General features: G+C 49.3%; 1 protein-coding gene across 8 annotated transcripts; it reads right to left on the reverse strand.

The window, feature by feature from the left end:
- Positions 1-914: 914 nt before the first annotated feature.
- On the reverse strand, positions 915-21,679 carry ARHGEF10L (Rho guanine nucleotide exchange factor 10 like). Of its 8 annotated transcripts, none has more exons than XM_065737862.1 (29): positions 20,654-20,844; positions 16,815-16,899; positions 16,635-16,732; positions 16,512-16,539; positions 15,878-15,966; positions 15,645-15,728; positions 15,300-15,445; positions 13,912-14,020; positions 13,275-13,367; positions 12,350-12,456; positions 12,140-12,217; positions 11,882-12,061; positions 11,616-11,732; positions 11,437-11,529; positions 11,060-11,233; positions 10,235-10,380; positions 9,907-9,921; positions 9,536-9,720; positions 9,320-9,435; positions 8,841-8,968; positions 8,654-8,754; positions 7,737-7,858; positions 7,429-7,515; positions 7,118-7,347; positions 6,826-6,980; positions 5,035-5,180; positions 3,166-3,340; positions 1,675-1,797; positions 915-1,597 (listed from the first exon to the last, which is right to left on the reverse strand). In XM_065737862.1, exons 1-29 carry the CDS (start codon positions 20,766-20,768, stop codon positions 1,113-1,115), a joined length of 3,810 nt encoding a protein of 1,269 aa, XP_065593934.1. In that variant the 5' UTR covers positions 20,769-20,844; the 3' UTR covers positions 915-1,112. The 8 variants fall into 8 exon arrangements, with proteins under 8 accessions (XP_065593934.1, XP_065593933.1, XP_065593935.1 ...); XM_065737861.1 differs by adding an exon at positions 14,767-14,883 and having other exon boundaries at positions 16,635-16,899; positions 20,654-20,726; XM_065737863.1 differs by lacking the exon at positions 13,275-13,367 and having other exon boundaries at positions 20,654-20,843.
- Positions 21,680-21,927: the final 248 nt, after the last annotated feature.

Consider the following 21,927-nt stretch of genomic DNA (forward strand, 5'->3'; position numbering starts at 1 on the left):
TGCTACAAATGAAAATCAAATTGGAGGCAGTTAGAGAATTACATTATAAATTGATTTAGTCCGCAGACAAGTTTCCACCTCCCTGGCCTTGGGATTCTCTATGCAGATGGAGAGGTCTAGGTATCAGAGAAAAGAGATGGGGTGCCATTAGAAGCAGTGGGGTCCCCGTTCATGGTGGCTTTCAAGAAATATAGAGATGTGGCACTTGGGGACATAGTGGTGATAGGCTGATGGTCAGACGATGTTTTTAGAGATCTTTTCCAACCTTAATTATCTTATGATCCCCTCTGTCCATTATCCCCTCCATTCTACACCATTTCTGGGGAGAAAAAGGGCAATTTTTGGGCTGCTTCTTGATTTCTGAGCATGAGGGTCAAATCAATTCGCGGAGATGTTGTTGACAAAGCTGAAGAGAGAGCTGCAATGGAAAGAAAACATCTGCACAAAACAGGTTACAAGTATTGCAAGAAAACATGGTGATTCCTATGGGGTTTATTCCAGGCTGAATTTCACCCCAAATTTCCTGTCATTCAGAAACAGCTCCAGTGCAGCAATGGGAAGTCCCCAATCCAGCTCCCAAAACATGGGATTACGTACCACAAATCCTCAATTCATGGTCATAAAAAGGGCTAATTCAGCAAGAGCCCATTTCAGCACGGCCAGTAACCAATGAGCGTTCACACCTCTTCTTTATTTCTGCATCTCCAAGTGTCCCAATATATACAGATTCCTTCTTTATACAGGTCATAATATACACTATATTTATATATATATATATTTATAGATATTCACACACACACACACAAATGCCTTCAGCACAACCTTGGCACCTCCAAAGCCCGCAAGGAGGTCACTGCTTCCCACATTTAAAAATTCCTCTGACCCAACATGCAAAGTGGGGAAGTGGGGTGGGATTCTTCTTTTTCTTCTTTTTTTTTTTTGGGGGGGGGGAGTAAAAAATGACAATTTTTGTGGTGTTTTTCCTATCATTTTCTTTTCCTTATTTCTCCTTAAAAAAAAAAAATAGGGGTGGTGCACTCACCGACATGACCGCCCCATGGCAGCGAGTAGGGTGGCTTTGAGGTAGGTGCCACCTGGGCATCCCCCAGTTGCTATAGCATCAGTGGGAGCTGCCAGATGAGCAGAGTGCTGTCAGCATCACCACCCCGGCGCTGTGGCTCAGAGCTGAAGTTACGGTAACCTCTGCCCCCTGAAATGATGGCAACAGAGGAGATCTCCTTGCGGGGAGCATCACGGGTGCAGGGCCGGCTCCGTACCCACACATCAGGGTCATCGGCCATCTCATAGATGGAGCCATCTTCCTCTGTATGCTCCGGGGTGCCAGTCCCAACCGGAGCATCCCGCACCGATAGCAGCTGCCCGGGGAGGTGGGAGGTGGAACGGAGGCGGTACTGTAACAAAATCCCTTTTTTCCTTATTTCCCGTGGTGGGGGTTCATCCAGCTCTGGGGGTTTCTCTTCCTCACCTTCCTCTTCCTCTTGGTCACCTTTTAGCACATCAGGGGCCAATGTGCTCAGTGCCACCGCCAAGAAGTCCACAGGGCCACCATGCCCATTGAGAGACACCATGCCTTTTCCTGTGCAAAATAGAGGGATTTAATTAACAAAGAGCCCCCAGATCTTGTCTTATAAGGGAATTTTTGGGGATGCTCACCAGTGATTTTGGGAATGCCCTCCAAACGGGGCACAGGCAGCAGAACAATGATGCCCTGATCAGTGCCGACCCACAGCAAGCCCTGGCAGATGAGCAGGCTGGTGACACGGACATGTCTTTGCCCTGAAAAAAGGGAGAAAAAGGGAGAGAGGGGGTTTGCAGCAGCATCATCCCCCTGCAAAGTGAATAACTGCTATCCCAAAACTGAGCATCACCCATGCATGAAGATCTTTGCACAAGAAAAAATGCTGAAAATATCAATAAATAAAGAAGAAAAAAAAAGAAGGAAGAGGAGCAGAGAGAAGTGAGGCTTCTAATGACACATGAATATTTTATTGCAGGGACTTAGTGCTGCAGCGTCGCACTCAGTGAAGCGATATATCTGCAGAGATGCAACTCCAGTTCTCGGCAAGAACTTTATTAATGGGCTGTCTGGTTTAAAAGGATGAGGGAGCATGAGTTCAAAAACGCATTAATACCCAATGCTCACTCGCCCAGGAAGAAAAGGAAGTGATAAATATTTTAATATGCCCTAAAAAAAAAGAAATACCAACTTACATGAGTAGCACGCGTATAACAACTAATCATGCAATTACGATGTTTTGTAGCTGGAACAAGGGGGAGGCAACCTTGCAAGCCCAGGGCTGAGCCTTGTCCTTTCCTTGGCACATCAGAGCAGCTAAGAGCCAAAGAGGTGGAAACAGAGTGCATGAGGTAGAAGTGTGCATGCTTGGCTGCATGCACAGTGCAAGAATGGGTGCAAGAATGAGGTTCAAGAAGGCATGCAGCAGTCCATGGATTCACACACAAGTGCAAAGATGAGAAACATGGACGGATGCAAGGGCACAAATATGGGCACAAGGATGAGCTGCAAGGATGTGTGCAAGGGTGAAAACATGGGTACATGGATGCGTACTTGGGTGCAAAGATGGGGCGCATCCATGCAAGCACAGATGCACATAGGTATAAGAACGGGGTACATGGAAGCACATGGGGGCAAAGATGGATGCAATGATGGGATGCATGGATGCATGCCTGAGAGGAGGAGTGGGATGCATGGATGGCACGTGTTGATGCGTACACACATAGGAGTGGGATGCACAAGTGTGATGAGTAAATGTATGAACAGATGCCCAAGTGCCAAGACTGGATGCGTGGATGAAGAGAAGGGGTCTCATCTTCCCAACAAAGCTCAGCTTTGCTAACACCCCACTCAGACCTGTCCAAGCCCATCTCAAAGCTCCAGCAGCCTAAAAATTGTTCCAGCAGCCTAAAAACACCCCTTTCCCTCAAAACATTAGAAGCTTTTGAGATAAATGCTAAGACTCCACAGTGATGCTCTCAGCTCCATCCCTGCAACCTATAGAAGGAGACCACAGGACAAAGCTCCAACCTGTGGAACAGATAAACTCCCTACACAATTTCTCTGCAAAGCAAGGCACCCAGAGGATAGATGCCCCAGGTTTTCAGTCATTGGGATGAGAAGCCCACCTGGGAGGACAAAGGTGGTCCTGGTGGCAATATTGATCTCCTGTAGGTGCTCCAGTGTCTCAGTGTGGAAGAGGCGGATAGAGGAACCTGAGGAAAACGCCATCCAGACACCACTGCCTGCCTTGATCATGTGTGTCACACTGGCCTCTGTGTCTGGGTGAGCCTCAAAGGTTTGCTGTCAAAGGGGAACATCAAGACGAGGTCAAAACAAAGATGGAATCACAATAAAAGGTTGCTGGCTTGGACTCTAGAAGCTGTTATAGGGCTGCAGGCTCATATGGGGAGGGGAGGGGATGGAGGTCCTAGCCTTCCTCACCAGCTTTGCTTTTAGCAGAAACCAAACTCAGCCCCTCACCAATCTCCTCTCGGTTCTGTATGGGCACAATTCAGCCTTTCCCACTTCTTTTTCCCAATTCTCATTTACAAGGCTTATTTGCTGAACCTAGATGCATCTTTCATCTTTCAAGCTTACACCAATGTGGAACAACACCTTCCTGCCTTCTTCCTGCCCCAAAAGCCAGCAAGCAAAGACTCGGCCCCTCCACACGACCCATTTAAGATTTGGTGGTGTGTGGTGACTTCTGAACAAGAGGAACAGAAACCAAAACATCCTCTTCTGACATATTCCAGCACATCCAAAATTCCAACCGACGCCACGTATACATGTTTTCTACCTATTTTACCACCTCTCCCTGCTGCAGTGAGCCCTGTTTCATGATCCCTCCAAATATCACAATGCAGAGCACTGGAGTTATGGACCTGAAACCATCTCCATGAAATGAACACCCTGAAAAATCTCCCAAGCAGCAAGTAAGGCATAAAAAACTCAGGTTACTATTGAAGGCAGGTTGGCAATGGCTTGAGCCTGCAGATATGGAATGCTCTGGAGGAAAGCAGGCTCTGGTAGCACAATAGTGCTGAGAAAAGGGAAAATTTATGGGATTAACATGATGGAATCTGCTGGGAGCAGGAGTGTGGCTGCAGCATGCACTGCATGTGATTCTCTGGGTGCTGATTTGCTGCTTAATTGCAATCTCAGGGTCTTGCTGCAGTGCAGCTCCTGCTTTCCACATTGCAGCAACAAGCCCACAACCCAGCAGGCTGGTGAACAATGTGCAGGACTGAATCACCTCCATGCACCCACTGCAACGTGACTTTGCTTATGGATTTGAAATTTTGCTTTTTAAAGAACAGGAGTGGCACTGGAGCCCTCCTTGGAGAGCATTAGTGTGGTGCAGCATCCCAAAATTCTTGCACAGAGCAGAGGTGGATGAAGATTACTGGGTCATCTCCTGCTTTCTCCCATCCCATGTGGGATTTATTCTCTAGGGCTACATTCCCAAGCTGCTATTTATGGACCTGAGTTTGCAGAGCTGCTCTTATACAGGACAAGTACAAGTTCCCATAGGGAATCCAACCCAATTCAGACAAGCAGGGAGCAGCAACTGGAGCTGTAACCCACTGCTTGCATATTATCAACCTGCACTGAGCCCCAGACCCCATTCCATCCACCCCTTAGAGATGCTCTGTGTATCGCCCAGGCTGTGCCCCCCTCTATCTCTCCCATGTTTTTCTTCTGCAAGAATTCCCACCTGGCTCCTGCCATAAATCAGATCGGAAACAGAAAACTAATACAGACCCTCAATGCATTATTCATCCTCAGCACTGGTTTTAGGATGGATTTATGACAGCTAACACATGCAAACTACGTTTAGGCGCTAAATTTGAAAATTAAATGTAAGACAAAGGTTTGTTGTTGTTTTTTAAATAGAGGTGACTATTCAGCATCCCCTGCTCACACAGCTACAGGAAAGCTGCCCCAAAAGGAGCACAAGGAGGTGATGATGACGCTGGGTGTCCCCAAGGTACCTGAGCACAGAGGGTGGAGGCATCAAGGACAGTGACCTGGTTGGCACAGCTCGCCCATAGGGTTTCATCCAGCATCAAGAGGGCTTGCACAGGGCCAGTGCCCACAGGCAGGCAAGTGGGCTGCTCAGTCAGGTCCCACAGCCCCCCTAAGACAGAGCACAGAGAACAAAATGAGGCTCAAAATTACGGGGAAAAAAACCAGATATTTTCACACAAGCCCAAACAGAGCATGGGGATGTGCAAAGAAATGCTAGCACTGGGAATCCCTATTGTGCAAAGGTATCGCTTTTGGGTGCTGGGGTCACTTCCTGCAGACCCAAACCTCAATACCATCACTGGGAACACAGGTGCAAGCTTTGCCCCAATCCCTAAGTCACATAAGCAGCAGTCAATCCTGGGACATGTGGACATCATCTCCCTTCTATCATCTGAGCAAAAAGTAAAGGACAGGGCAGTATGCACAGGCAGCAGGCTCCCCCAGTTTGCAGCACCCCGAGCTGGGAACACTTTGCTATGCAAACACCCTGCCTGCAGCTGCAAACAGCTGCTATTACACAGCAACCTGCGATGCTTGGGCACAAAAACTGCTCCCCCACACACACCTTGTTTTTTGTTTTCACTCCTAAAGTGCTACTCCAGAGTTGATTCATCTGGGGCCAAACTGGAGTGTCTCAGTGAACAAGATCCAGTCTGCATTCCCATGAATTCCCCACAACCAATTGGTAATTGCCATTGCTTTCAAGTGGGCAACCTATTTTCACTGCAATTTTAAAACCAGATACTCAGGATAAAAGAGCCTTGAGACTGTCAATGCTCTGCTCTCAGCAGCAGGACTTTGCTGCTGAGCAAAGCACACTGTAGGTGGGCTCTGCTTACTGCTATTTCAGGAAAGCTTTGCTCTAACAAAGCCACACAGCAAATTTGCAAAAGACAGGGAGGAGATACGAAAAGGAAAAAAAAAGAACGAAAGAACGAACGAAAGAACGAACGAACGAACGAACGAACGAAAGAACGAACGAAAGAACGAACGAAAGAAAGAACGAACGAAAGAAAGAACGAACGAACGAACGAAAGAACGAAAGAACGAAAGAAAGAAAGAACGAAAGAACGAAAGAACGAAAGAACGAACGAAAGAACGAACGAAAGAACGAACGAAAGAACGAACGAAAGAACGAACGAAAGAACGAACGAAAGAACGAAAGAACGAAAGAACGAAAGAACGAAAGAAAGAACGAACGAAAGAAAGAAAAAAGAAAACCCTGCTAGCAGCTTGTTGTTTTCCATGTGCATTTGTGCAACGGAGGAGAAATTAAATCCATGCTATTCACTTGTTTGCACACTTGCTAAATGGGAAAGTGGGGTGCAGAGCACCCAAAAATGCACTGTAAGTAGCACTGGTGCTCCTTGCTGCAGATCGTGAGCGAAGCCTTTTTTTCCAGAACAGAGCGCTATTTAAGGCCCTCTTCTGTCCTCTAGTGATAAAGCAGAGAAAAACAGCAGGGAAATGCCTCCAACAAGTTCTCAAGTGCCACCCACCAGGCAGAACATTTGCTCCCACATCTTCCCCTTTTTGGCTACTGAGACCACTTTCTGCACATTACAGGACCCAAACTGAGCCCTATTCATTGTACCAATGCAAAATGCAATCCTCCCACCATCACTCAAAGCTGCAAAGCAGGGGATGAAACAGTGCAAAAATGGGGCTTCCAAGGCTATTTTAGCAACCAGCACACCCAGCTCCCCATTTTCGAGGGGTCACAGCAAAATATGCACAGGGTTGCTTGTCCTCACCATTGTTCCTGGGGTATGCGGCCACTGTCCCATCCTGCAGCCCCGCAAACAGGAACTCAGGGCTGTGCTTCAGGCAGAGGACAGGCTGCATGCCGGGGCTCTTGCAGGTCAGCAGGCATTGCGTCCCCGTGTCCACGCTACCATACACAGCGATGCTAATTGGAAAAATGCAAAAGCAGGATGCAGAACAGGAGGTGCTGCTGGTAACTGCATCAAAATGTTGTTGCAGAGCTCCTTTGTAGTGACTGCATACAAAAGAGCAGTGGATGCACAACTGCACACTGGTGCTCACCTGCCATCTCGTAGTCCCAAGCAAACAGTGGGATGCAGAGCTGCAGTGGGCTGCTCAGCACCTGCTCTGGGCTCTTCAGTCCCCACTTTGTCCCCCTCAGCCACTTCTGGTATATACTCCATGCACAGCACTGGCGATGCCACTGGGAAGGATTTTACTGTCCGTGGCACCGAGCGATTGAGGGAGAAGATCTCCACTTGTCCCCCTGCACCTTCCTGGCCACCCCCAACCTGTGGGGATCACAACTACGATTTAGCATCTCAAGGGTGGAAATAACCCAAATCTAATGCTTTTTGCCCCATTTTGCTCACCCAGAGGTAGCCCTGCGGCAATGAGGTGCTGACAGCAGAGAAACCCAACAGTGAGGATTGCACAGGGTTGTGCACTGCAGCGCTGAGCTGTAGGAGACACATGCATTTACCCTACTCATGCCCCAAAAAATCAAAATGCTCTACCATAGCCATTTGCTTTTGTACCCCTGCCAGCCCAGATTGCATCAATTTCTGGCAAGCAATTTTGCCACCCCCTCCCAAACTGTCCATCAGGGGATTTCAGTCCATCACCCCAAAAATGGAGCAGAAGGGGAAAGAGCTATATGGCAGGTGGACAATACTTTTACCTGCAGATCAAGGGCTTTGGAGGAAAAGGCAGGCATGTGGCAGGAAAGGATGGGGCACCAGAAGGGAGCCTTGCTCTTCTTGTCTTCATCGGGACAGAGCCAGCCTGGCTGGTTCTCCTCCCCTGCAAAGACCAGAGTGGATTAAGGACAGCCCAAAAATAAGCATGGTTGGATGCAGCAGGAGATGCAACATCACCCACCCCAACACCAGCCTTTGGGATGCTGCAAGCCACCACCATCCAAGACGGACATCCCAGCATCTTCTCCAGCTCTTGCACAAGCAACCACATTAAGCAGCATCAACCCCCTCCTATACATCCCCCCCACAAAAAAAAAAATCATAAATAGATATGAAAGGAAAAAACTAATGCAGTTCTTCACATTAGACTTTAATGTGTTTTCGTTTCTAACTCATGGATACAGGATTATCCCCCAGGCACTGCAGATTAAAAACAACACAAACTGCTCAAAACAAGAGAATTAAAAATCATTTGAAATCGTGTTTGAGTGCCTGGATTCCCCCCTGGGCTGGAATGATTTTTCTGCCATTAAACTTTTTTTTTTTTTTTTTTTCTGCAGTGACTCATGGTGTTAAATAGGAGTAGTGATACAAAGATGCCAGGAAGAAGGACTCTTCCCTTGTTATTTGCTCTATTTCATGGGAGAACAGGGCAATGACAGCAGCATACGGCCAAGCTGAGATCCATCACTAAGCATCCCAGAGATGCCACTCAAGAGTATCAAAACAAAACATTTTGAGGACGAAATGCTATTTCCCACTTCCAACCAATCAAACACTTCTCCCACCACCTTCATCCAACTTTGTCCCCTGCTCCCAAACAACCATCAGGATGCAAACCCTCCCCTGTTTCCAGATTTTGCTTTTTAGAACCAAGACCACTCCAAGAGGTACTCACGCAGACCAATCTTGGCCAGGTGCAGGCAATTGACCCAGGAGATCTTGCTCAGAGGATTTGGAGTAATGAAGACCACCATAACACTGATGGGGCGGCCAGACCTGTGGGGGAAGTCATTAGATGCCTTCATCCTCCTCCTCCTCTGAGTGGATGTAGCAGCAGGGAAAGCCCAGAATTGGAAACTCACTTGTCTGGTTTGCCAGGCAGCAGGAGACGGAGGCGGCACTTGTTGGCAGAGTGGATCTCTTCCTCCTTCACCTTCATCATCCTCTGAAGGGCCAAGCACCAGTCCTGGGCCACTGTCATGTTCAGGTTCTGAGGGAAATAGAGCAATGGTGGAAATACCTCCAGAAGGCTGAGTCCCCAGGATCCATCTGCAGGTCAGTTAAGGAACTCAGGAAACAACCACCCATCCATCCAACAAACCACTGAATGACTTGGGTTAGGAGGGACCTTAAAGGTCATCCAGTTCTAGCAAGAACATTAAAGAAGGACTGACAGGTATTCAAGGGGCTAGCACAGAGCATGCAAATAAGCCCCCTGCAGCTCCCCAGGCCAAGGCTTAGCAGGTTTTGCTCTCAAAACCACAAAATATTTGCCCCAAAGATGACAGTACTTGGGTCCCCAAAATGGTGGAGCTTTGCCAAAGATCCAGCACTTTGGTACCTGGTAGGTGCCATGCAGCGTGCTGATGAGCAGAGTGATCTGTTCCACCACTGCCAGGTCCTTCTGAAGGTCCTGCAGCTCCTGGAAAAGCCGTGGTGGCCCCAGGTAGACTTTATCTTGAAGAAGAAAAAAAAAAAAAAAAAAGGAGAAACGTGGGATTGGAAGCAGTGCCACCCACACAACCCAAAACCACGTGGCTCAGGGCCAGGTGCTCACTGTGTGAAGCTGGCCCAGTGGGTGCATGCTTCTTGGCACCAGCGTTGTGGATGACCACGTTGTCCTTGTCATAGCCACCGCTCTCCTGCCCTACTTCCACCACCTGCACCTGTGGGAGGGCTGTGCTCCACTTCACCACATATTTGGGCCCCAGTGGCACCAGGCTGCTAATTTCCAGCTGGCCTCTGCCAAGGGAAGATGTAAAATACCAATCAATCAGCAGCTGCTATTGTTCATTCTGCAAACCCCAATGGATTCCCCTTGCAAAAAGCAGATGGTGAGCACAGCTTGCAAAACCATGGCGTGCACTAGTGCATGCCTGCACCCCCAAACACAGGGCACAAACACAAAAAAACACACTCAGTGCCTACCTTGGGTTCACTGGCCTGGAATTGGGGGGGGGGGAGGAGGAAACATTAATAAAAACGCATTACTGGGGACAAGAAGAGGGTTTTCCCCTCAACACCATCAAACAACAAGACCCAAAAAACCCCATGGGAACTCCCTAGCATCATGGCACAAGGATTATGGGGCAAAATAGCCCCAAATCTGGGCTTCCTCCTCTGAAACAAGGTGAAATGGTTTGGGGGTAAGGCTGGTGAAACCCTCTAAGCCCAAAATCAGAGTGGGGAAGGGGAGAGGTGCTGGTGGGGTCATTTTTGCAAAGTGGCTCTGGAACTTGGGGCTGCTGGCACGTACTTGAAGTTGATGTTGGCACAGACTAGCATGTCGTTGAGGAGGAAAACTTTCCTCTCCTTGGACTTGATGAGCTGCCCCCGGTCACCATACACAGTCTCCGTCAACGTCTCACAGAGCAGGAGCTGCCGCTGCCCTGAGTTCAGCAGCTGCAGGAGGATACAGCAGGTAAGGGGCTCAGACCCAGGGTTCTTGCACGCCTCCTGCCCTGCAATTTGGTCTGCAATGGGTTTGTGCAAATATTTTCCATTCCCAAGTGGGACACACAACTCTAAGCACTGCAGAAATGCCTGTGCAAAATGCTCGATGTATGGCAGCTGTGCAAAACACTCCAGCTCTGCATGACACAGGCCATTTGCACCACACTGCAACCACTTTGCACACAAATTTCACTCTGCCAAATGCAAAGAGCCCTCAAGGATGAGCGTGACCCTTCTGCAGCCCCCTTTTGGATTTTGTTTTGTCCTCCATCCCTAAATGCTGTCCTCAGGGCCAGGCTGCTGAGGTCATCACGTGCTCCAAGTGCAGCTCAGGATGTGTTGCAATAGCTTGGTGCAGGGTTTTCCACAAATGGTTGCAAAATCAAGCAGATGGATGGAGGGGAGGAGGCTACAGATGAAAATTTCCTGAGTCGCAGACTTATTTTTGCTTTTGCTAAATGCCATTGTTTCAGGGAAAACAAGAGCTCAGCTTCTCCAAAAGCCCCTCCTGGGAGCCCCAGACTTCAGCACTTCTGCAAACACCAACCAAAGGGGACAGATGCAAACCCAGCCCCTAAAAATCCCATTGCAAGGGAATGAGCAAGAGGAGCGAGGCTGAAACACCCACCTTACTGAGGCTGCTGCGGTCACTGATGCTTTTGCTGAGCTGCTGGATCTCAGACACCTGGTCAGCCACGCGCTTCTGCTCGTTGAGCTTCTCGGCCAATGTCTCCAGCTCAGTGAGAGCCAACTGGAGGGACAGGCGGTCCGCATGGCCCTTGGGAGTGTTCTTCAGCATGTCCTGGGAGGAAGAAATATCACCACGATGTCACTAACTCCAGCAAGCTATGATGGAGGAAAATCCCTCACTGGGATAGGGAAAGACCAAAAGACACTTCCACAAGCCCCAGGCAGGCTGCCAACCCCAAAATGGTGCCCACTGCTGAGCCACCCTGAAGCACTGTGCTTGCCAAAGCGGTGTGCAAAGCGTGGGGTCACCCATACCTGTAGGAGAAGGATGAACTGAGGGAACCTCTGGATAGGTTTCACCATCAGCCCATAGAGTGTCACCCGATCGGTGCTGGCCATCTGCCGCTTCTACTGGGAGTAAAGGGGAAAAAAAGAGGGAGGGGTTCAAAATGGTGGCTAGAAGCTGCATGTGCCCACATTTGGGACCTGCTGACCTTAAGGAAATCGAGAAAGGCAGGTTTGGTGAGACAAGCCTTCTTGATAAGGGACATGGCAGTGGTGAAGTTGTTGACATAATCACTGTAGACATCCAGCACCATTGACTTGGAGAACTTGGTGCAAGAGAAGAAGGCCAGGATTAGTTCTGTGAGGCACCCTAAAACGGGGCTATGGGTGCTTAGGCTGGGGGTACTCATGGAGAACGCATCACTGTAGTCCTCCAATCCCATTGCTGGGAAGGGGTACTCAACTCTCCTCCTACCGAGGCCACGAAGAGGTCCCCAATCTTCTCAGCAGAGTCCCATTCGGCCACACGGGAGGACAGGGCGATCTGGAACATGGAGTGGCACTGCAGAATTTCCTTCAGGCGGAAAAACACCACCTGGCATTTCCTGGCACTCAGCACTTTGGGCTCCATTTCCATCAGTGGGTTCCTGTAATCCTACAGTAAGTGGTAGAACATCAGCATCCCCAAAATCTCTAAAATACTCCTCAAACACCTCCAGAAAGGGGTCCCCACCTGCAGGATGCGCTTCAGGGAGTCCACATAGCTGCGCTCACTCTGCACAATGGAGCCCAGGATGTGTCGCCGCACCACCTGCAAATAATTGGGGAAAGGGAAAAGAAACCTCAGACAAAAGTGACCCCAGTTACACTGCTCACTCATGTTTAAAATTATTACTTGAGTTGTTCAAAGGGAAGGCAAAGGAGGTGCCCATCCTGCACCCACCTGCTGGGGGCTGAGCCCTGTGGGCATGGGGCCAAGTTCGGGCGGTGGGTGCTTCATGTCAGAGACTGTGACCTCCAGGAAACCAGTGTCCTCCTCCTCCGAGTCTCCTACCACCAATAAATAAATAAATGAACACACCCACAATTTATTTTTCATTTTTCTTGGAAGTCTCTTGGTGCTGAGCACACTCCCAGTCTAGAAGAGGATGCTCCAGGGGCTCTTGATTGGGTTTATGGCTGCTGGCATTGTCTGTCCCCAAGCACTGCGGCTGTCACCAGACACCAGCGTGAGTCAGGGCTCTGTGAGCCAAGACACTACCAGATCCCAGCTGGGAAGGAGCCAAATCCTCCCCCAAAAGCGACCCATATCAGGGAACCCCCTCAATTTCCTCCCTTCAATAATCCGAGCACGGAGAGGCACAGAAAATCAGCAATGCAAAGCAAAGTGCAGAGCAAAAGCACAACACAACCGTCCTGGCACCCAATCCTGCCTTACCCGAGGCCGAAGCAACTGAGGAAGAGGAGGGTGAACGGATCACAGTGTCACGGGGCAGGGACGACCGCTTCTTCCACATTCTGTATTTGCAGCCCCCACTACAGCCGCCCTGGCCCCCAGCACCCCGCTCCCATCCCTGTGCATATAAATAACCAGAGGGGAGGGAACTGCTGCCTGGGTGACCTTTTTCCTTCCCTAATTTTGGAAGGGAGTATCCCAACACGTCACTGGCGGCTCCGGGGGGCCACCCTGGGTTCCTTCCTCCCCCCCATTAAAACCAGCATTGCATACAGGATGCTTGGAGCATCCTTCTGGCCAAAATCCCACCCCAATGTACTCCCATCCCACAGACTGGCAGCAGGATATGGCACACTCAGCAGATCCTCAGGGGCCCCAGTGGATCCAGAGGGGCCACCCAGCAGGATCCTACCTTGTCCGCAATGCTCCAGTGACCCTCTTGAGATGCCAGGGGTGGGTGGCAGCTTTTCCACCTCCTTCACCCTTTTCCTACGATCCCCATCCCCTATGGGGTATGAATCATATTATGGACACCCAAAGACACTGCAGTTTTCCTTCTTTTGGCTGCAAAATGGGGCTGTTTTTCATCTGCCAAGGGTGGGAAGAGCATAAGGAGCCATCAAAACAAAGTAGAGATGTGGGAGTTCCTTCAGAGAAAGGAGCTGTCAACACCCCCAAGTGGTGCTTCAGCCCCAAACCTCACTGTGTAGCATTGATGGGATAGATGCAGAGCACCTCAGATCTCACCTAAAATTCATCATTTCCTGTATCGCCCTGAAACCCATGCAAATAGGACACCCATGGACTGGGTGCTCTGGGAAGGGGAAGGAGGGGGCTGAACAGAATAAGCGAAAGGGAAAACAGTTTTAAAAAAGCACGAAATGTTGAAGATAAATTGGAGAAAGAACAAGGAAGATGCCAAATGGACATGGCTTAGCGAGCATTGTGGCAAAGGATCAACAGTTGGTCTGGGTGATCTCAGAGGTCTTTTCCAGCTTTAATGATTCCAGATCAATTGACATAAGTGCGGAAGGGGACACACCACTCACCTGGCACTTCCTTACGGTGCAGGAAGGTCACCTTCCTCATCACCGCGATCTTGGTCTTCTCCAGCCCATCTTTGGTGCCGCTTTTGGCCGCTTTCATCAGTTGAGTCATCTGTGCAAGGGGTTGGGATGCTCAGTGTCGTGCAGCACTGCCCGCCCCCCTCCCCGATGCTTTGGGAACATCACACAACCCCATTCCTCCCCAGGAAGGCTGAGACGATGAAGAAGCTGAGGAAGAGGAGAGGGTCTGAGCACTCAAGGGGCCACCTCTGTTTCCTCTGTGGGGACACAGTGATGTGACAGCTTGCAAGCAGTGCAGCAAAGCATGAGCATGCAGCCAAAGCCAAGAAAGGGAGGGAAGCATGATGTGAGGTATTGCAGCAGAATTTTGTGATTAGGGCAACAAAGGATGTTCATCCTTTGCACCTGGACTTGCAGCAGTTTTAGTGCCAATTGCAAAAATCCCAGCGTAAATCGGCTGCAAACTACCAACCTGAGTGCACTGAGGCAGGCAAAGGTTTTGCAATAAGTCTCTCTCCCACTCCCAATAATCTCCTTCCCAACCCTGTAGAGGGTAAAACCTTCTCCGCTCCACTTAGCATACCTGAACCTCGCTTTGTCCAAACGCCCCTTGAAAAATAAAAACCCAAAGAGTTGATGGGGTGGGCAGGTCAGGGACATAAACACCGGAGGGATGCAGATGAAATGGGGAAGGTGACAGTGATGGATGTCCCCAAGTCTCCAACCATCATCACACAAATTGGGCTGAACTAAGCACAGGTGCACTCATATCCTTACAGAGAGGCTTTTGTCTCCCCAACTGGAAAATTCAGGGAAAGGACCAAGGAGGGACAGTACCTTCCAATCATACTTCTGTTTCAGCTCCTGCATGTCTTTCCCCCCAACTCTTAAAGCCAGGATGTCCCTCTTAGTCCTGGCGTATCTCTCCTTTAGTCTATTCAGGTCTGGAGAAAGCTGAGCCCCAAGCAAACCAGGCAGGAGGAGAAGGCAGAGGACGCAGAGAGGGCAGAGAAGAGAGATTCAGGTGAGAAGCCAAACATTTTAAAAAAGAAAATAAAAATGGAGAAATCATGAAACCATTCCAAAGCAGCACAATATGGGTGGTGGGTTCCCATAATCTGGAAGGGAAGAGGAGTGAGCAGGGAGCAGCAGCCATGCGTTGAGATGCAAAGGGGAAAATAAAAAAGGGGAAGGAAAAGGATAAATAGAAAAATCAAATCCAAAAGCAACGTTGTGCTGATTGCGCATCACGTGGGAGCATGTGGAGAGTGAGCCCTGAGATATCTCCAGTAAGCGTATGGGGACAAAAAAATAATAAAAAAAATCAATTAAAAAAAAACAATGAGAATAATTAACTAACAGAGCCTCACCTTGGGCTGGAAGGAGGCCCGCTGCTTGGCCGGCTCAGCCTCTGGTTTGTTCTCCTCACCTGACTCCTCACTGTAGCTCTCAAACTCACTAGAGCTCCAGCCCAGATCCTCGCCCCGCTGCACGTCCTCATAGATCAGGCTACGCCCTGTAAGACAAAATCCTGCTTTTCTCTATGGACTTGTAACTCCACCAGCCTAGCTGTTCTGCTGCTGCTTTTCCCCTTTGCTGTCCCTTCTAGCAGTACAGAATGTGGATTTTGCTCCCGCTGTATCAGTTTCCCCATCTGTGAAATGGGTTCACAGTCCCAGCAAAAAGAGGGTCCTGGGAGAAAGGGCTGTTCCTACCATCCTGGTTGGCATCGAAGTTCTCACAAGGGACATCGTCATAAATCACATCGTCCTCTGCTGCCGTGAACTCAAAGTGCTCACCTTGGGGGGGGGGAAAAACAGGGAAACAGCCCCAGAAATCCACATCAGGACCCAGCTAGGGTAGGTAAATTACTCCCCAATCCCATGGCTAGGCTGGGATTTGGGGTTAGAACTGAGTTCTCTCTCTCACCCCAGGTGTTTTAACCTACCTCGGCGGCCACTTTTTCTCTTCCAGATCTGGGTGTTGATACTGGGGGGGTCATCACAGGTTTCCCCATTGCTAACCCCCTCCGGCAGCCTGTGGGGAGGGCAAAGACACCATCAGTGTAAAACCCAAGGGCTGGGAGCTTGCAGAAGCCCCCCCTGTGCACACATGCCCCAAACCTCACCACTCTGCAACAAGAGGGGCTCGTTCCCATTTGCTAGGACTGGCCCAGAAAAAGCACACAGGATTGAGGCACAAGTGGCAAAAGGGAAAGAAAAAAAAAGAAAAAAAAGCTTTTTTATTAAATCTTTGTTCTACACACAGCTGAAGATCAGGAGGAAGATGCTCCAGCGAGGTTGGACTTGGTTTCCACACTTTGCTGCATCCTGTGCATGCTCCTTGTTGTCAGACTTGTATCTTTCCCCGTGTACTTGTGTGCATGCCCACCTCAGGTACCACAAAATCCCCCTGCAATACCTCCAAGCTCTTGCACGCTTCAACCTCAGACCCCATGCCCTCAGTCCTTTTATAAGCAGCAGTGGGAATAAAATGGTGAAATTGAGGAAGCACCAGGCTGGAACACTGTAAGGAAGGGGGTGACCCCCAAAACTGCATTTTCTCCCCAAAACTATACATACCCTTCCCGAGACTCTGGCACCAGCCCCTCTGTAGGGGGGAAAAGCAAAGAGAAATCACGTTGGTAGCAGATCTCATGATCTTGACCAGACAAAGTAGACACAGTGGAAACAATGGGACCTCACCGGTGCTGGAGCTGGTGGCACGGTGCCTGCGAGGAGGGGCCTGAAGGACTGCTCCCCTGCTTGGCTCAGTGGCTGAATCTTCGTCCTCCTCTTCGTCGCTGTCCTCAAAGTCAAAGGCTTCGCCCAGATCCACCTCAGAAGGGGGAAGATCGCTGGGGGGCTGTGAAGTAAGGACAGTACCTACTGTGGGGCAGGGTGGCAGCTGGGATGAAGCCATAGCACAGGGGGTCCACACGCTCCGCCTGGGCCCTTCCCTGAACCTTTCCTGCAGGAAAAGAAAGGAAAAGAAAAATGGATTCAGAAAGGAGAGCAACCTCATGTTTATCCTTTGGACTTCCCCCAGCACCCCACAGTGGAACGGATCCTGCTCAGTGCTGCAAAACCTTGCAAGGAAGCAGAAACAATTCTCTCAGGTGCACAGCAAGTTTGCATTACCAGATCATTCCTATGTATGCATATATCCAATCTGGCCCATGCATGGCCAAATTCAGCCTCCTCCCAGCCTCAGGTATTCATCCTGAATGACTGAGCCATGATCGGGGAGGGGGGAGAACCAAGCATCCTCTGTGCAGTCAATGGTTCATCTGCTCCAGTAACACAAGACTGAAAGGTCACCAGAAGAGGAAGGGCAGAGCAGAGTCCTGAGCCCAAGGGAGGATGCAAAGCGGGAGAAATCAAAGCAGGGCAAAATATGTCCCCAAAACAGCCACTACTCAGGATACAATGGATGCCACCACCATGCTTCAAAGAGACTACCCAGCACTGCATTTCACCTGCAAAATGAGCTGCAAACCCCTTGCAAACAGCAGCATCAATTCCTCCCCACGTGCATAAGTGCCCTATGCAACCCCAAGTCCTGGGCTGCACATCTATGGGTGCTTTGGGAATGGGAAGCATGGCCCAGTCTGATTTCAGTAACCCCCAAAAGCATCAAGTTGTCCTTTTCCTAACAAAAATAAATTCCCATATCCCCCTTTTACAAGTTCACATCACCCCATTAGGGATGGGAAGGCTCCAGGTTTATCCCTACTGATGCAAATCAAGACTCAGTAGAAAATACATCCCATAAAAGTGCCCCCCAAAAAACAAAGAATTAAAAAACCACCTGGACACCAGAGAAAGATGTTCCAGGAACAGCTCTGCTTGCAGCCTGGGTCCAGCACACCAATGCTTTTTGCTTTCAGGGAGGAGGATGGCAATGTGATGCTCAGCCCAGGTTTGATCCCACTATAAGGTCAGTTACTGTTTTGACCGTTGACATAAGCTCCCATCAGCCCATGTGTCCAGGGATGGTTATTTTCCCATTGGTATCACGGGGCTCCAGCACAGCCCTGAGCTTTGATTGCCTCTCTGTAAGATGAAATTAAGGTGTTGCCTTATTGGGAACAGGGGTAGAGGCATCTTGCTGGGAAAACACATCTGGATGGGATGGGACAGAACAAGATAGAGAAGCCCAATGTAATATTGGGATGATATCTTGAAAAAAATGGATTTAAAGCCACTTGAGTATGCCAGCTCTGTCTCCCTCCCAACTGGGGGAAATAAATAAAGATGGATCTAAATAAAGCCACAAATGCAGGGCCAGCTGCTAAAGGCAGCATCCTTCTCCCAGTGCTGGCACCCAGCCTCAGTATTTTTAGTTCTGTGCCCGAGCGACAGGCCCCAGCTGGTGGGGAGGCTGCCAGCCCAGGACATGGCCCCAAAGCCCTTCTTGGAGTAAAGGGGGCAAAAAGGGGCTTCCACCCCACAAATTCCCAATTCCTGCCAATGCAAATGGGTCAGCGCATGACTTGAATTCTAGGTGACAGCACTGGCAAAAGGATGTCCAGGTGCAGACCTTGAGATCCCAAATGCAGCTCTTTGAGGAAACAGATAGAACAGCAACAGGCGGTGTTCCAGCACTAACACATAAATCACACATAAAAATGGGTGTGGGCAGCAATAAGGATCCTCCACTGCTTCCTCATCCGCCTCCTTATTGCTTCCTCCTGCCCATGGGATGCATCCCTGTGTCCCATGCCACCTCTGGGCTGGCTTTGGCAATTGAGCTTTGCTTCATCCCAAAAATAGAGGTAGAAGTTGGGAACCCGTGGGCATTTCCATGGAAAGTATCATCCACATCTATTATTAAAATATTAAAAGTATAATAGGACATAAGATGGGGATCTCAACCATAGATGCAAAGCAGAGTTTTCCTTAAACACCAATTGGGTTAAAAAAAATTAAAAATGATGTGATATAATATGAGGATCTCTATAACAGCTGCACTTTAAGCACCAGTTGGGTCCATGCACTTAAGGGCCACATGTGTGAATTTCTACATTTACAGAGAGATACAAGGCTTTGGGGAGCAAAACACAGAGATTTTAAGGCTTCGGTTTGGGAATGAGGCCAATGAGGAAGAGTTATCCCGTGCTTTCCAAGCACTCCAATTTGGGATTCGGGGGCCAAGAATTGGTGATGGCAGCCAGAAAGGGATGCTGAGCAGGTACTGGGGATGAAATAAGGCAGAAAGTGTCACTTTCTCCCCCAAATTATCACTCTGCGGTTTTCTGCACCCAAAACTCAACCAAATGAAAATTCAGAATTCGATGCTCTTTCTCCTTTTCTTCAGCTCACTTGCCAAAAAGCATTGGTGTATGGGAGAAGCTCCTCCTGAGCACAGCAGTTGCATTTTCGCTTCAGAACAGTTCTTCTTGGGGCAACATCCTCACTGCTGTGTGTTTCCAGACAGAACCCACATCCCCAGCATTGTGTTGTTGCCACTTTCCCTTTTTTTTTTTTTTTTTGGCTTTTCAGCATATCTGATCAACTGGAAAATTAATTCCTCAGCAAACATGCACCACGAGAAGTGCAAATGCAACACACAAAAGTGAAAATCAGAATAACGGCCCTCAAAAGCCATTAAAAAAATACAAACACAAATCAGATTAAAAAAAAAAAAAAAACATTTTCTGAGAGCATTCCCAAAAATCAGTACCAGGGGCGGACAACAAATTTGTGATCACTGACCCCAACCACCTTCATTTCTCCCCCACGCAGAGCTGCTTTGACAACACATATCCAGGCACACCATGAGAAGCTTTTTCTCTTGCCCTGTGGACATGTTTTTCCACTTTTATTCCTGTTCCCCCCAATATTTTGGGGCAAATCTTGCTTTGCACACCGAGCTGACACTGAAACAAAGCTCAAAAATAAAGGAACAGAACATCTTCATCCCCTTTGCAAACTTCGTGCCTCTGCAGCACACACCATACCATCCCTTCTCAATGCACCTCCCTTCCCCCCCCCCCAAAAAAAAAAAACAGAAATAGGGATGAATGTGCAATTAACACCAAGCATTGCACTTGCTGACTTTAGCAAAGCATGCATGAAAATAAGCAGTCAGGAATATTATGCATAAAGGAGAAGTCCTTGCTGCTAAAAAAAAAAAAAAAGCACAATTTGGGGGCTGCTGCAAGCTGCAAAAAATGTGAGGCGTTTTCTTCCAAATCTGCAATGAAAAAAAAAAAAAACACTACAAAACAACGTGGGCATGCATGGGTGCAAACCCTGCAATTGCAATTCACTTACTCCACCAAAGCACCACAGCTCTGGGAGTGGGTGCTCAGCACCTCAACGCTTTGCTTACATGCTGGGGAGGGCCGCAAGCACTGCATAATTTGCGAACAGCGCAGAAAACAGGGAGGAATAGAACAGGAATGGGTGTAGGAATAGCATTGTGCTGCACAATAAGGTGCCAATGCTCAGCATCTTCTCCTTTTCCCACCCTATTCTCTACTATACATATCTATATGCAATAATAATAAATAAATATAAAGGGAAAGCTTCTTCGTGCAGCAAACCCCAACTGCTTGCAAAAGAAGCATAGGGATGAGTCTGCCTCCTGCCTACAGAAGGGCCACCTCGTTTCTATAAATTTAACGTTATGGGTACATAGGGTATACATAGACACAAACATACACATGGGGGTGTGGGAAGAGGGAAGCAAGGAAGGAAGGGATGAGGGCTGTGCTGACCTGGGAAGGCCGCGTGTCCTCTGCCTTTGTGTCCGCATCGGCCAAGCAGGATGGCAGTGGGGGCAGCAGCAGGCAGTGGGGGCCCTAAGGCTGCCCACACCCCTTCCAGCCCCATAGAAGGGTTCCCATGGCCGGGGTGGGGGCTTCCAGCTGGGGCCGCAGGCAGGCAGCGCGGGGGCTGGCGGAGCTGGGAGTGTTGGGCAGCGAGGGATGCCGGGATTTGGGCAGCTTTCCCCCCCCCCCTTTCCCTGTTCTTTTCCCAAAGCATCGCTGATTTACACCCTCACTGCTACCAATCCAGTCTGGATCTGGCCCCCCTTGCCCCCCACCACCCTCCAAACTGACTTTTAACCCTTTGCACGCTGCAGTCCTGTTAACCCTCTCATTGCTGAACACGTTTGCTCATACAAAAAGAGCCCAGAATCCAGCCTCAAGCAAAGCTGGGAGGAGGCAGATACAGGGTACAGGAGGAGGTTACAGAGTGTGTTCCCAAATTTCCAAGAAACAAGTATTTTCTCATCGAATTTCCTACCCCAAAACCATTTGCTGCAGATTGCAGCCCCCAAAATGCAGCTGCTATCCACAGGAAGTCAACCACATTCCTATTTCGGAGGTATTTTCCCCAAAGCTGTAAGACACTGCCACACACAGGATTTGCAGCCTCATCTCTGTCCTCATTCCCAGGGCAGCTGCTGGTTTCTGGCTCCGAGCAGAGCTGGGGAAGTTCTTTTCCACTCCCCATCTAAAAAGTACCCCAGCTACATTCAGGAGCAGACACCAATGCCTCCTGACCCCAAACACTACAAAATCACTGCCAATCCACTCACACACCCATTGGACCAGCAAATCTCAGCACCAAACTCACTGCACACTTCATCCTAACCACTCTCCCTCCCTCAAAACACCAGGCAGACCAAACTCAGTAAGTCAAAGCAACGCAAAGGCCACCCCCATGCACACATGCATTTCATGCAACATCTCTCAACAAATTTCCCCCAGTCTCACCTGTGTCATCAGCACTGAGGCTGCGTTTTCCCAGTACAGGAGAGCCCCCCCCCCCAGCACACCCCACTGCCGCACCTCTGTACAACGCCTCTTCATAAACGCAGGCGGTGGCTGAAAGGCTGATCCCAGCCCCAACCGGATGGACAAGCCCAGCAAAAAATATATATATAATCACTACTGGTGCCCTTTGGGTGACTTAGGAGAGTCAAAAACACCTTCTCCTGCAGGTAATGGCATTGTTGCTTGCTGCTTTTCACCCATGGAGGTGC

Source organism: Cyrtonyx montezumae, unplaced genomic scaffold, assembly GCF_038088225.1.
Source record: "Cyrtonyx montezumae isolate F1298 unplaced genomic scaffold, pur_monq_1.0 scaffold_21, whole genome shotgun sequence".
NCBI classification, from domain to species: domain Eukaryota; kingdom Metazoa; phylum Chordata; class Aves; order Galliformes; family Odontophoridae; genus Cyrtonyx; species Cyrtonyx montezumae.

Excerpts from the sequence above, each read along its gene's own strand:
- ARHGEF10L (XM_065737861.1), bottom strand. The coding sequence starts at position 16,851 with ATGGCTTCATCCCAGCTGCCACCCTGCCCCACAGTAGGTACTGTCCTT. Across the intron at positions 14,021-14,766 it reads AACAGAAGTATGATTGGAAG|ATGACTCAACTGATGAAAGC; the intron begins GTACTGTCCCTC and ends CCCCTTGCACAG. Across the intron at positions 11,234-11,436 it reads AGTTCATCCTTCTCCTACAG|GACATGCTGAAGAACACTCC; the intron begins GTATGGGTGACC and ends TCTTCCTCCCAG.